Source organism: Giraffa tippelskirchi, chromosome 11, assembly GCF_054371585.1.
Source record: "Giraffa tippelskirchi isolate mGirTip1 chromosome 11, T2T-mGirTip1v1.2.pri, whole genome shotgun sequence".
NCBI lineage: Eukaryota > Metazoa > Chordata > Mammalia > Artiodactyla > Giraffidae > Giraffa > Giraffa tippelskirchi.
In genome coordinates this window covers 20487584-20503109 of record NC_137285.1, presented here as the reverse complement: position 1 = coordinate 20503109, position 15526 = coordinate 20487584, and the positions used below count along the sequence as shown (strand labels likewise).

Genomic DNA, 15526 nt, shown 5'->3' with positions numbered 1-15526 from the left:
GAGAAGCCCTAAATGTCATCAATAAACGTGCCTCATTTATTCTACACAGCACAGGAAGCTCACAGAAAGGACACTTCTGAAGACGTGGATAATCTATGTTGGACCTGTCAGCTCAGTAGATAGTCAATCAAGAGGTCAAGCAACCTTAGGTGGACATGCTGCACCAGTCAAAAAGGTTCTAGAGAATGAAGATCTAGGTAAATGCTTTTTTTAAAAGAATAAGTTTATCTTCTTTTAAAACTATTTGAACTCACCTGAATGCAAAGAAAGTCCAAAAGGGAGAGGATATATGTAAATGTATGGCTGATTTATTTTGCTGTATGGTAGAAACTGGGCTTCCCAGGTGGCACCAGTGGTAAAGAACCCGCCTGCCAATGCAGGAGATGCATAAGAGACGTGGGTTCGACTCCTTGGTCAGGAAGTTCCCCTGGAGGAGGAGAACAGCAACCTACCCCAGTATTCTTGCCTCAAGAATCCCATGGATAGAGGAGCCTGGTGGGCTATGGTATATAGGGTCAAAAAGAGTCTGAAGCGACTTTGCACACATGTGGTAGAAATTAACACAACATTGTAAAGCAACTATACTCCAATAAAAAATAATTAAAAAAAAAGAAAAACTCAAAAAGGTGTGTTTAAGGAAAAAAGTCCCATAAAAATATTTTATTAGTGATCACCAGAGGATATGTAATTAATGAAACTGAATGCTTGGCCCTGGTGCCTTTAGTCATTGACTTGACTATTGTTGGACTATTTTAATGATTTCAAAGATCTCTACTATCCTTTAAACTTGTTGGAAATAACCCATGGAGGCCCATTTTGTAGAAGGGTAAGCTGGGAGGTGACTTGTTTTTGCTTCATTGCCCAGCTCAATTATAATGCTGTCCAGTATGACACACAGGACAGTGGAGCCTGGCGTGCTACAGTCCATGGGGTTGCAGAGAGTTGGACATGACTGAACAACAACAAAGGACGACAGGACTGGGACTGAGCAGAGCTTTCTCCAATAGCACAAGGATTGTTGTTGTTGAGTTGCTAAGTCATATCCGACACTTTGCGGTCCCATGGACTGCAGCACAACGGGCTTCCCTGCCCTTCACCATCTCCCTGAGTTTGCTCAAACTCATGTCCATCCAACCATCTCATCCTCTGTCATCCCATTTTCCTCTTTCCCTCAATCTTTCCCAGCATCAGGGTATTTGCCAGTGAGTCAGCACTTCACATCAGGTGGCCAGAGTATTAGAGCTTCAACCTCAGCAACAGTCCTTCCAGTGAATATTAAGGGTTGATTCCCTTTAGGATTGACTGGTTTGATCTCTTTGAGAGTTTCCAAGGGACTCTCAAGAGTCTTCTCCACCACCGCATTTCGAAAGCATCAATTCTTCAGCGCTATGTCTTCTTTATGGTCCAACTCTCACATCCATACATGACTACTGGAAAAAACATAGCTTTGACTAGACAGACCTTTGTTGGCAAAGTGATGTCTCTGCTTTTTAATATGCTGTCTAGGTTGGTCAGAGCTTTTCTTCCAAGGAGCAAGCGTCTTTTAATTTCATGGCTGCAGTCACTGTCCACAGTGACTTTGGAGCCCAAGAAAATAATATCTGTCACTGTTTCCACTTTTTCCCCATCTATTTGCCAGGAAGTGATGGTACTGGATGCCATGACCTTAGTTTTTGAATGTTGAGTTTTAAGCCAGCTTTTTCATTCTCTTCTTTCACCCTCATCAGTTCAGTTCAGTTCAGTAGCTCAGTCATGTCCAACTCTTTGTGACCCCACGGACTGCAGCACGCCAGGCCTCCCTGTCCATCACTAACTCCCAGAGTTTACCCAAACTCATGTCCATCGAGTCGGTGATGCCAGCCACCTATCTCATCCTCTGTCATCCCCTTCACCTCCTACCTTCAATCTTTCCCAGCATCAGGGTCTTTTCAAATGACTCAGCTCTTTGCTTCAGGTGGCCGAAGTATTGGAGTTTCAGCTTCAACATCAGTCCTTCCAATGAACACCCAGGACTAATCTCCTTTAGGATGGACTGGTTGGATCTCCTTGCAGTCCAAGGGATTCTCAAGAGTGTTCTCCAACACCACAGTTCAAAAGCATCAATTCTTCGGCACTCAGCTTTCTTTGTAGTCCAACTCTCACATCCATACATGACTACTGGAAAAACCATAGCTTTGAGTAGATGGACCTTTGTTGGCAAAGTAATATCTCTGCTTTTTAATATGCTGTCTAGGTTGGTCATAACTTTCCTTCCAAGCAGTAAGCGTCTTTTAATGTCATGGCTGCAGTTACCATCTGCAGTGATTTTGGAGCCCAGAAAAATAAAGTCTGCCACTGTTTCCACTGTTTCCCCATCTATTTCCCATGAAGTGATGGGACCAGATGCCATGATGTTAGTTTTCTGAATGTTGAGCTTTAAGCCAACTTTTTCACTCTCCTCTTTCACTTTCATCAAGAGGCTCTTTAGTTCTTCTTCCCTTTCTGCCATAAGGGTGGTGTCATCTGCATATCTGAGGTTATTGATATTTCTCCCGGCAATCTTATTCCAGCTTGTGCTTCATCCAGCCCATTGTTTCTCATGATGTACTCTGCATAAAAGTTAAATAAGCAGAGTGACAATATACAGCCTTGACGTACTCCTTTTCCTATTTGGAACCAGTCTGTTGTTCTATGTCCAGTTCTAATAGTCGCTTCCTGACCTGCATACAGGTTTCTCAAGAGGCAGGTCAGGTGGTCTGGTATTCCCATCTCTTGAAGAGTTTTCCACAGTTTATTATGATCCACACAGTCAAAGGCTTTGGCATAGTCAATAAAGCAGAAATAGATGTTTTTCTGAAACTCTCTTGCTTTTTCAACGATCCAGCGGATGTTGGCAATTTGATCTCTGGTTCCTCTGCCTTTTCTAAAACCAGCTTGAACATCTGGAAGTTCACAGTTTACATATTGTTGAAGCCTGGCTTGGAGAATTTTGAGCATTACTTTACTAGTGTGTGAGATGAGTGCAATTGTGTGGTAGTTTGAGCATTCCTTGGCATTGCCTTTCTTAGGGATTGGAATGAAAACTGACCTTTTCCAGTCCTGTGGCCACTGCTGAGCTTTCTGCCATTGGAGTGGTACTATTTGCATATCTCAGGATATGCACAAGGATAAAGGTTTGTGCTTTTATATATCAATGATCATCTTCTTAGATGGCCAGTGAGAGTTTGGCTGAATATGTTCTATTAGCACTACTAAAACAATTGACTGGTTTACATAATTGTAAGTAATAAAAGAAAAGTATGGCTAAATTAAAGTGTATAGAGATTTGATTAATGATGCCTTTCTTTCCTTAAAACCTATACTCTTATTAGTCAGGCCCACAAGATGGATAAAAGAAAAACCCTATCAGCTAAATCCATTGAAATGGCTCATCTGTTTGGCAAACCACACACAGAGAGAGTTTTTTTTAAAGCAAGTGTTCACTTGAACACACTATTTCAGAGCCTCAGAAATACAGTTTAGGATAGTGATCATCAAGCAGTAACATTTAAGAAGTATCTCCTATTTCATTAGTATGAAAAGACAGTTTGGCATTTGGGTCACCATAGCTTAGAGTTATCAACCTGCAGACAATTAAAATCTGCAGTAGTCACAGTCAGATGTAGAAATGGAACCACTCATCAGATATGACCTGCTAATTTTCCTTTCCATTTAAAGGCAAATATCACTAGGTAGAACCAGGTGTGTGGTGAGCCATGAGGTTTTTATATGTCCCTAGATTGTTGGCTCCGGAGAAGGCAATGGCACCCCACTCCAGTACTCTTGCCTGGAAAATCCCATGGACAGAGGAGCCTGGTGGGCTGCAGTCCATGGGGTCGCTAAGAGTCGGACGTGACTGAGCAACTTCACTTTCACTTTTCCCTTTCATGCACTGGAGAAGGAAATGGCAACCCACTCCAGTATTCTTGCCTGGAGAATCCTAGGGACGGCGGAGCCTGGTGAGCTGCCGTCTATGGGGTCGCACAGAGTCAGACACGACTGAAGCGACTTAGCAGCAGCAGCAGCAGATTGTTGGCTCAACCACAAGCTTGTCAGAAGCTCACGAATGGCATCTCTATTTAGTTGCAAATGTTTTTTGCTCTAGCTTCTGAAATGAAGCTATTTGGGTCATCCTCGGGGGAAGTCAGCTGGAGGCTGCCCAGAAAGAGCGGGAGGAGAACAGGAAGGGCTGAGTGGTGCCATCACAGCCCCACCAGCCTTGGCCACCTCCTTCCTTAGAAGCACCTTCCCTGACACAAGCAGCGCTGGGCTAAGTGTGTGCTGACTTAGGGTGCCGATGCCCTGAGTGCGGCCCCTCCTGGCCGGGGGGATGGGGTGCTGATGCCCCTGCCTCCTGGGGTGGGGTCTGCCGCAGGGGGTGAGCACTGCGGCCATGAAGTCACCCAGTTTTCCAGGAGGCCCCAGGCACTCCTGGAAGATACCGTATGGTTTCAGACCATGGGAGTGCATGTGCTTGTCTTTACCCAGTCTGCGCTGCCCACTTGGAGGCCCTTTCAGACAACCTGAAACACAGACCTACTTTATTCCTGAGACGTTTTCACATGGAAGGGCTGAGCCCCTACCAGTGTACAAACACTTGACATAGGATTTTTTACATAGAAGCCCAACCTGCCCCCCCTTAAACTATGAGCTAATCAGACTGCAGAGAAACATGGTTCATAAATCCATCATGTAGGCCTCCAGTGACTGCAGACTTCCCAGATGACCATGTATCGTATTTCCCCACCTAATTGCAGATCCCTCTAATCACATCTATTACAGCTTTCATGTTAGGCTGTGCATTCTTTCAAGGAGGAAATGGCTGTCAGTGACTAAAGAACTATTGATGGGCCTTATATTTTATGATGGATAATGTCAGAGAATTACAGGAAGGTATAACACGTGGGGGTGGGGTAGTACTCAAGGGCTCGTCACAATCATTTTCTGCATGTCTCGGGGACACTAAATTGTTGCTTTTATAAAAACTGCCTTCCTGTCAATTTTTCTCTGTTCTGGTAAAGCAACCCAAGACTACCCTGAAACAGCATAATTAAAACATATGATACCACTTTGCTAGTGGATAGTTAGTGGTTATGTTTTTTTAAGAGAAACTGCTTTATATTTTTCTCTGACTATAAAGTAATATATTTTCATCATTTAAGCTTTGTGTGCTCAGTCATATCCGACTTTTTGCAACCCCACGGACTGTAGCCTGCCAGGTTCCTCTGTCCATGGATTTTCCAGGCAAGAAGAAACTGGAGCCGGTTGCCATTTCCTACTCCAGGGATCTCCCTAAGTCAGGGATCGAACCCACATCTCTTGCGTTTGCTGCACTGGCAGGTGGATTCTTTATCACTGTGCCACCTGGGAAGCTTACAGACCATCTATTAAAAGATGACATGCACTCTCCACCTCGACAGAGAAGAGACCTCACAAAATATGTCCATCCAGTTTCCACTCATGTGGATGAGTGCAAATTTAGTTCAGTTACCACTTTATCACAGTAAACCAGACATAGGTTAAGTGCTTTATCTGAGACATCCCCCAGTCACTATGTCTTGTGAGTACTGTTACTGTTCCCTGTGTCATGGGAGGACACAGTAGGGGCAGACAGAGGCGACAGTTAGAACGTGGCTGAGTCTGAATTGGAACCCAAGGTTCTGATTGGTGTGCTAAGCTCTCGACCCACCTGTTGTATTAGTTTTTAAAAAATCCCAATTCCTTAAGAACGATTAACGAACAAGATTTTTTGTCACTTTAAAAAACAGTTGCACCTTTTATTTTCAGTGTCTTTTTGCTTCCACTTTTTAATGGTGTTCCTTCCTTTTATCAGAATATTTTTGAAGTGGCTGCTGAATGCTTTCATCTCCTTGAAATGCCGTCCTTTTTCTTGGTGCCCCAACTCTTGAGGACTCTGAGATAACTTATTGGTTGAATTTCTTAAATAATATGTGCAAGTAGAAATGACAGGGTCATGCAACTCACAACAGTGTCTTTCTCCAGGATGGCTGTGAATGCAGAATAACGTCAGGATTCACTTCTCAGAGATGGTACATTTCCTTTCCTACAAGCAGGTATCCTGGATTGAGAGCTGACGGCCTAATTAGCCTTTGACGTTCTTGTAGCTTCTCGCAGAGTACTATAGATTGATTCAAGGTAGGAAGTAGGTTTTACTGTCCCTTAGGGTGCCTGGCCCTGCCTGCCTGTCTCTATTCACTTCCCTGAATGGCTTCTCTCCAGTGAAAATGGGAAAGGCCATCAGAAAATGCCCATCTGCTTTTATGTTTTCCTTTTTGGAAGGAACTCGAACCCTTTGCTAGCTCCTTTTCAAAGTTAGATGATGTTCAGGAAACATCATACCCTAGTGTGGGACCAAGTAAACAATATCTATATATTGACCAACATTTACATAAAATAATATAGCTAACGTTTACGAGGACTTACTACATGCCAGACACCATAAGTGATTGCATTGAGCACTTAACCCTTTTTATGATTTGTTTATTTGGCTTTGCCATGTCTTCGTTGCAGCGCATGGGATCTTCAGTCTTCGTCGAGTCATGCCGGATCTTTAGTTGTGGCATGTGGAATCTAGTTCCCTGACTAGGGATTGAACCCGAGCCCCCTGAATTGGGAGCTTGGACTCAGCCACTGGACTACCAGCAAAATCCCAGCACTGGGACTGGCTCTTTAAGTTAGATATTATGATGGTTTCGGTGACAAGATAAGGTTAGATTTAACCCCTAAACACTCCAGCACCTCAGGACTTTTGCCATTCTGCTCTTTTTTTAATCCCACTTTGCAAAGCAAATCTTCTTTGGGCCGCAGGTACTTGACCTTGAAATACAGAATAGCTGGTTTTGAAGGTCTCTTCCACCCTCAGCCTTTCCCGAGTGCATGAATCTACTTAGGGCACCACCTCAAGGCTGGAAACCATCTCTTCTCCTCTTACACTTTGTCACAACACTCGCCACCTTTGTCCTCTGGCCACCCTTCATATTCACCATGACAGTGCTTCAGCTAAAGGACACCAGAGCCGCACAGAGAGTTCCCACAAGAAAAGCCTTAGAGGTCCTTGTGCACAAAAGGCTTGGACACCGAGGGTCTGGACAGAGCCAGGCAGCTCCTGCTGGGTCCCAGGCCCTGCTGAGCACCTGCAGAGGCAGCCAGACCCCCGTCATTCTGACGGTTTGCGGCCTGAAAACCAGATGTGAATGGGTTATAACTTATTCATGACTAGAATCTAAAATAGCTTGTTATAACTAATTCACAACACCACGTGAGTACTGGGTGTGCTCTTTTTTTTTTCAGATTCTAAAATTATTACCCTATTTCCACAAGCTTTGTGTCAAGCAAAAAGATAGGTCTACTTTCGATCACCCAGGAACAAAGAAATGTCCCATTTTTAAACGGCGAAGACCCTTCCCTAACAAAGATACTCCATTTCTTTTAGTCTAAGAAGTGTGGTCCAGGGATACTTTAAAATATTGCTTCTGGCATGTGAAGAAATTACGAGATGAGGTCATGTTCGAATCAGCACCGTGGTAGTGCTTTTTTATTAATGCCCTGTAATTCTTGTTGAGATTCCCCAGTCGGCACCCTCGGGAAGCCGTAGAAAAGTATCCGAAGCTCGTACGTAATGTGGGAAGGAGTGCAGACATGGAGGAAGAGTGGGCACAGAGGGGTGGGCGGTGGTTTGCCAGGAGCAGTGTAGATTGCAGGACCGGTGTGCAGAGGCCCCGTGCTGGGGAGGGGAGGGGGGCAGACGCCAAGGGTGAGAGGCCAGCAGTGTAGGCCTGCCAGGGGAGGCTGAGGGGAGGCAGCTGGCAGGCAGGACCTCTGGGAACGTGGAGTTGGACCCCAGGAACGTCAGAGGGATATGACGTGATCGGGGCTATGCCTCGAGAGGAGAACATAGGCAAGATCTGAGTGTGCCTAGGAGAGCCGTCAAAGCAAAAGCAAGGTACCTGTTTAAAAGGGGAAAAGATGATTCTGGCTCGAACGCCTCTGCCACTGGAGTCCCGGGGCCGTTTCTGGCTGCTGGTGGCTGAGCTGAGGCACTGCTTTTGGCCCTAGAACAGGCTCCATGCTGGCTCAGCCCCCAGAGGGCTCCTGTGAGCCTGGCCTTGGACAGGGAGACGGAGTGTGGCCCTGGCTCCTGGATTGGCCACTGGCCAAGGATCAGGACGCACGCGTCATGTGACAGTACCTCGTCCTCTCTTCCTGTGCTGCCTGGCTGTTTTACAAAGAAAGGCTGGCTAGGCCCAGAATGCCCTCGCCCAGCTTCCTGGAAACCCTGGCTGGTATTGAGAGCAAGGTCAGGACTTCCCCAGGACTTCCCCGGCGGTGCAGTGGTTAAAGACTCCTCACCACCAATGCAGGGGGTGTGGGATAAGGGATCGAGTGGTGTGGCCAAAAAAAAAAAAAAAACTTGTTGGTGAGTCTTTCTGCTGTACTAGATGGACAGCAGAGCCTTCTCGGTCGTTGACTGTCTCACCTGACTGTAGGCAGTGGTGAATCCTGCCTGCGTGAGCTGTGGTGCTCCAGGCCCATCCTGGTGGGGGGAGGCGGTGGGCACTGCATCCATTCCCGGCCAAGGGGCTCCTGCGACGGATAGGGTGCTTCTTTCCCCCTCGGCCACAGAGCACTACACGTGCTTTGTGGAGAGCATCTGAATTCCTGAACGAAATTGAGATCCATGCACAGGACCCAAGGGCGAGGAGCAAGGCTCGGGTGCAGCATTTCTCGAACTACCCTTTGGCTTGTGGGTAGGAGGTTCCTGTTTTTCCCCAGAGGGGTGTTTGTGAAGTGACATAAGTGATGGGAAAGCACTCTGTGCTTTTGTGAGCGGAGACAGTTCCAAAAATAAGATCCTCATGTCATCATTTATACAGTAAAGCCCCGAAAGGGAGGAAGGGACATTAGTTTTGAGTTAGGTTGAGAACTGGACGTGAGCTACTGACAGGCCATTTGTCCTCAGGCCGAGACAGAGCAGACCCAGCAAGGTCGTGGTCCTCACGTCTCTCTGAGAACCGTCACGGAGAGCATGTCGTCACCAGGAGATGATGTTAGTGTCCCTCCCCACTCTGGGAAGCCATCGCGGCCAGGTGCCCACCTTTATAGAACTCAGCCCGTTTAGAGTGTTAATTTTCTGAACATGTAGAGCAAACAGTAAATTCACAGAAATTTAATTCCTAGGGAATTTGCCACAGAAAAAAAACACATGGATGTGGCCTAACCTCCAAATACAATTAAGGTAACCAGTTCCACAGGTGGGTCCGCTTTGAGATGCCCAAGGCGTCTGCTTCTGCCAGGGTTCCCTGGGGAAGACGTGGGCGAAGGGCGGGCTTGCCCTCTGACTGCTACCCCAGCTGAAACCTAGTCCTCCACAGAGAGGACTGCATCTCCCAGGGGAGAAGAGGGCCCGTGTCCAGGCCATGCTGCCTTTGACCAAGCAAATAACTGTAAAATTGCCAATGGCTCCTGGTAACACTGAGAGAAGAAACAGGATTGCCTCGAGACAAAAAGCTACAGCACAAAGAGCCCACAACATGTAGTATGTGCTCTTTTGACCCGAAAAGTGCAGTGTTTTGTCAACCACGCTTTATGGATGTCACCCTCCATTACTGGCTGACACAGCTGAGGGGGCCTGAGTGCCTTTGCTCAAGCCGGATGCATTATTCATCTGCAGCCGACGCCTGCGTTTTCCCTTCATCCATCTTGCTGACCCTTTCAGAGAGGGGTCACGAATGCTCCTTCATGTCTCTGAATCCCGTAGTGCCTCAAAGATGCCTCCCAGGACCGATTCCATCCCTTCCTCCAGACTGTCTGCGTCTCTCAGCTGCGTCTCCTTGATCTAAACAGGATGCTTCTGTAGCTTCATTCATGTCAGCTTCTTGGAAGGATTAAGTCATTGCGGTGATTCCATGTCATCAGTAGCCAAGGAGATGACATTAAACCATCACCTACTCTCTTTTTAAATATTTATTTTATATTATTTATTTGTCTGTGCCAGATCTTAGTTGTGTCACGTCAGATGTTTAGCTGCACCACATGAACTCTTAGCTGCAGCATGTAGCATCTAGTTCCCTGACCAGGGATGGAACCCAGACCCTCTGCACTGAGAGCACGGAGTCTTAGCCACTGGACCACCAGGGCAGTCCCAAACCATCACCTTCTTTTAAGCAGCAGCAACTCTCTGTTCTCCAGAAGTCAGTGATACTATTTACCTCTTTGCGCTGATGAGCAAATAATGTATTGACAGTAATTTGGATCCCATTTGGAGATGAGACTTGTCTCCTTGGACCTAAGTGAACCTGTCTTTCTCATGGACATCTAACCACCAGAGGATGCCCTGCCCAGATGGTATCTCCTCTTCCGGGCCTTTTAAGTCAGTGTAGATTGTGGAAGAAAAGACCCCAGCATCCAGATGGAGTGGCACAGGGCTGAAAAACCCTTGTCCTCCAACTGTCAGAGCTCCAAACAGAGCGGGCTTTGCACATCATATACTCACACTCCCGTTTGTCCTGTGTTCCTTCTTCTCCAGATTGCCTGCCTGCGTGAATGGGAAGCTTCGAGGGCACACTTTTATTTCTGTAGTTATGGTGATGAATTAATGAATAACAGATTTAGTGCAGTTCAAGTCGCTGACTCATGAAGGCAGCTAGAATGCAAATGCTTCTTTAAATCATTAAATTTGTTACAAGTAAAACATGTTTTAATATTTATTTATTTGACTGCCTTGGTCTTAGTTGTGGCAAACAGGTCTTTGTTGTGGCTCAGGGGCTGCTCTAGTTTTGGCAAGGGTTTAGTTGCCCTGTGGCATGTGGGATTCTTAGTTCCCCGACCAGGGATTGAACCCGTGCGTGCATGCTAGTCGCTTCAGTCATGTCTGACTCTTTTGCTACCCCGTGGACTGTAGCCTGCCAGGCTCCTCTGTCCATAGGATTCTTCAGGCAAGAATATTGGAGTGGGTAGCCATGCCTGCCTCCAGAGGATCTTCCTGGCCCAGGGATCAAACCCGGGTCTCCTGCATTGCAGGCAGATCCTTTACCACTTGAGCTACCAGGGAAGCCCGGGATTGAACCCAAATCCCCTGCATTGGAAAGCAGATTCTTAACCACTGGACCACCAGGGACATCCCCACAAGTAAAACTGAACCCCACACTGTGATGTGGAAAAGGGGTGCCTGCAGAGGCCACATTTCCACTCCCCTCCCTGTCCCTGATGGTATGTCATAGAAGCACATATTTATTTCGGGGCATCTCATTTGTACCATCAGCGCTGGACAAAACCGTTTTGCAATTTTAGCATATTGTGCTTTCTTTGTGCAAGGCATGCCTGTAAATGAAGTCAGAAGCTCATGGAAACAAAGGCTCTTCAGCCCCAAAGGCCTCAAGCTCCCCTGGTGCTGCACCCACGCTCGACAGCCTGGCGCTGGGGCCCACTGGTTTAGCAAGTGCTGAAAGCTGGCCTCTTGGGTGCCAGGCTCTGAGCAAGGGCTTGGGATCCAGCGGTGACCAAACCTGCAGTCTGTGCGTGGAGGCAGGAGATAGTTGGCTGGTTGTGGGCTGGCGGTGAAGGGCGGGAGGCGTGACCTCGCCCAGCCTGGGGCCAGGGCAGAAGTGAACTTGAGCCAAGAAGTAAAGACATGCGGACCTCAGCTCACAGGAACGGTGGGCCAAAGGGAGGACACAAGAGGAGCCTTTTGGGCAGAGGAACCCAAGACAGGCCCCCATGGTGCAGAGGCCGAGGCCCTGAAGGCTCACTGAGCTGCTGGGCGCGGAGACCACAGGGCTGGTCCCAGGACTTCGTGAACCCACCCCACTCAGAGCCGTGGAAGGTTCTGTTAACATCACTCTGCTCCTCTGTGCGGACGGAATCAAAGAGGTGAGAGGGAACCAAGGGAAGGTTCTATAGCAATCCAGGTGAGGGTGATGTGGCTTAGGCGTAAGACAGAGAAAAGCAAGTGGATTCAAGAACTGTTTTCGAAGTAAGGTCACCGAGACACAGCCGTGGCTGCTCCAGGTGGCAGAGCAGATGGAGAGCAAAGGGGCTTTGGACGCCCGGTCTGTTCTTTACCTGCCTAGACTCACTAAGGTCTGGATGGAATGTAAATGGTTCTTTTTCGTCAATGGCAAACCCCTAAAACACAGGTTCTGCTTTTTCCATTAGCCACATTAGCACAGATTTAGGTCTGTCCTTTTAAATTATTTCTGGCTGCGCTGCATGTGGGCTCTTAGTTCCCCAACTAGGGATCCAACCTGTGCCTCTTCCACTAGAAGCTCAGTGTCTTAACCACTGGACCAGCAGGCAAGTCCCAGGTCTGTCATTTTAAAGAGGAGAACAACGCGTCTCCCCTGGAATTGCCAAATGCAAAGCCCACCGTAGATCCTAGGAGTGGATGTTCCCAGTGAGATGAAGGAACTGATGCCACAGTGACAGACTCAGGTCTGCTGAGAAGTAAACCTGGGCATCTTGACCAAAAGCTCCAGGAGTGGCCCTGCGTTTGCATCCATTTGACATCCAGGCCATTCAGCTTTGGGACGCTCTGCAGCCCTTCATGGCTCACACCCTGTACTTGCCTTGCTCGGAGCTGGCGCCTTGTTAGGTCAGCGTCCTCTTCCCAAGGCCACATCCTGACCACACCGTCAGGATCTCAGGCACCATGGGCTCCAGTTAGAACTAGTGTCTGGCCCGGCGGTCCTGTACAAGAAGTTTGTGGCTGCAGCAGGGAGACAATTCCGGGGGCGGCAGAAACCTTCCTTGCTCCCACAGGCAGGCTGCTCTCGGCTCCTCCGAGGGCAGCTCTGGTGGATGGAGACTCCACTCTGCAGTGGCCGCGGCCAGACCTTAGGTAGAGTTCCAGGCCTCTGGGGAGGTCTGATCCTCCTCCCATAGAGATGACTCTCTATTTATTCAACCCGTTCCTTCTTGCTGGATTTTGAGTTTGTTTCCCGACTCAGTTCCGACCGTAAACTGCAGTGCAGTGACTGTCCTTACAGCTCCATCTTCCTCACACAGAGGTTATTATTTCCCCCTGGTGGATTCCTAGAAATGGAATTGCTAAGTCAGAGGGAAGATAAATTCTAAGGCTCCAGGCAACACTTTCCCAGATCGCTTCCTGTAATAAGGGGCAGTGAACACTCCCACCCAAAGCTGCGTGTTCCGTTTCCTCTGGTGTGTCTGCGTGTGCGCTCAGCCTTGCCCGACTCTTTGCAACCCTGTGGACTGTAGCCCACCAGGCTCCTCTGTCTGTGGGATTCTCCAGGCAAGAATCCCGGAGCGGGTTGCCATTTCCTTCTCCAGGGGATCTTCCCGACCCAGAGTTTGAACCCACGTCTCCTGCGTTGGCAGGCAGGTTCTTTACCACTGGGCCACCGGGGAAGCCCCTCAGTTTCCTCTTGGTCACAGCTTTCTCTCACCAGCTTCTCCCGATAGGCACGTCTTTCTAGGATGTGCCGGTGAGCATCCTCCTCCCAGGCTCTGTCTGGTGCATCTTCCGTCCTTCCCTGCACATCTTCGCTTTCCTTTGGAGGAGCTTTCTCTTGTGAATAAAAACGCATGTCCTGGGGTCCTAAATACACCCCATTCTTAGCTCCAGAGTTGGGGTGTAAATTTCACCACGGGACTTACGAGGTAACAGAGTGAGCTTTGTGTCACCCGTTGCACTGTCACCTCCAGAGTGGACCCTCGAGCCACACTGCTGCCCTACCACACACCCACCCACTGGAAGCCCCCTGAGAGGTGGTGTTTCCTCTGGGGGTGCTTGCTGGCCCAGCAGACTAGGAAAAAAGCACCGTGAGGCTCTGTATTCACAGGAATAACTTATAGACAAACAATCCACATTTCATCCTTAGCATTTTCCAGTGCTGTGCAAAGGTGTCTTGAATTAGTCGGGTAGCCCGTGGCAAGGGCAGGGTTTGGAATCAGGGAACCCTCTGCATCCGGAGCCGGGCCTCACGCCACCCTCTACCCCACAAAGCCACAGGGCAGGAGGTGGGGAGACAGGTGGCAGGCAGTGTCCTTTTCCTGCCTGTCACCCCGTGACCCTCCTGCCACCAGGCCCTGTGTCCCCCGCAGGTCATCTGCATGTCAGCATGGCAGCCACAAACCTGGAGAACCAGTTACACAGTGCACAGAAGAACCTCTTGTTCCTTCAGCGGGAGCACGCCAGCACACTCAAGGGGCTGCACGCAGAGATTAGGCGGCTGCAGCAACATTGCACAGGTATGGGGGTGGGGACGGCCAGCAACCTTCAAGGACCAGGGCTGGGTTGGGGGGGCAGTCCCAGGCCTGCCCACTAGGGCTGCAGAGCAAAGCAGAACCTGTCATCAAGACAATTTCACACTGGCTGCCTCCAGAGCTGCACCAGGGGAGTGAGAAGGGGGTTTCACTTCCCTTCTCTGGGTGGTTAACCCTGTCATCGCTGGAGTCCCTCTGAATGCCTTACCTCATCCTCTTTGCCGAGGCCACATGCACCAAGCATAAAGCTGGAAAGCCAGTTCTCAGCTTACTGAGGACTTGAAGGATCCAAGTGCAATGGTTAGAGTTTATTAATACAATGCATCTTGGAACCAATGACCAAAGTGTAACACACAGAGCAAGCTTCTTGGTAATTGTGGATGTTGGGGTACGTATTAGGGGAAAGAAGTGTCCCCTCTGAACCCTAGTAAGGACAGTGGCTACTGATGGTTTCTGTTGTCACTTTTGCGTCTAATGCTGGCAATCCCTGCCCTGTCTGGGCAGGACCCTTGGGCTGATCGTGGGAATCAGTTCTGCATTTTCAGAGCAGATGAAGGTTCTGAAGGTACGGTAATCATTCGCAATAATTGTATATGATCTCCTTTTTAGATTTAACGTATGAGCTGACAGTCAAGAGTTCGGATCAGACAGGTAAGAACTCCCTTCCCCAAATTTGATGCCCCTGTTGTTTCCTATTGTGGCAGATGTTGGTGCCACCTGTTTTCACTAATGACACATGTAGAAGAAAACACATCTGCTGTGAAGAGTTGCACATGTGATCAGAGCTCTCCGAGAGGAGGCAGAGGGCAGTCTGGACTCCCTAGGTGTGATGAGGGGCTGTCAGTGGGGCAGGAGGGGTGCACGCTCTTATTTTTTTTGTTTGATTGACACATGTATTTAGAATGGGCTTCCCTGGTGGCTCAGACCATAAAGAATCCACCTGCCATGCAGGACCCAAGTTCGATCCCTGGGTTGGGAAGATCCCCTGGAGAAGGGAATGGCTATCCACTCCAGTATTCTTGTGTGGAGAATTCCAGGGACAGAGGAGCCTGAGGGGCTACAGTCCATGGGGTTGCAAAGAGTCAGACACAACTGAAGCGACCAACACGTTCATTTAGAATGCCCATTCTCCGCGGGCTTCCCTGGTAGCTCAGTCAGTAAAGAATCTTCCTGCAGTACAGGAGACCAGGGTTCGATCCCTGCATGATGGAAGATTCCCTGGAGAAGGAAATGGCAACCCACTCCAGTATCCTTGCCTGGAGAA

The 15526-nt window shown here is 48.5% G+C and overlaps 1 protein-coding gene across 13 annotated transcripts in view; it reads left to right on the top strand.

Moving 5' to 3' along the window:
* Positions 1–15526, top strand: part of CCDC92 (coiled-coil domain containing 92) — a 34873-nt gene that overhangs the window by 16636 nt on the left and 2711 nt on the right. For 4 of the 13 annotated variants that reach the window (XM_081540469.1, XM_081540474.1, XM_081540466.1 and 1 more), the window contains 2 exons: positions 14101–14247; positions 14872–14913. In XM_081540469.1, the coding sequence (XP_081396595.1) occupies positions 14118–14247; positions 14872–14913 (172 nt within the window). In that variant the 5' untranslated portion in view covers positions 14101–14117. Of the gene's footprint in view, positions 1–43; positions 198–6021; positions 6175–11352; positions 11908–14082; positions 14248–14871; positions 14914–15526 lie in introns of those variants that run through there. The other 9 variants (XM_081540478.1, XM_081540475.1, XM_081540471.1 and 6 more) reach the window with 6 other exon arrangements.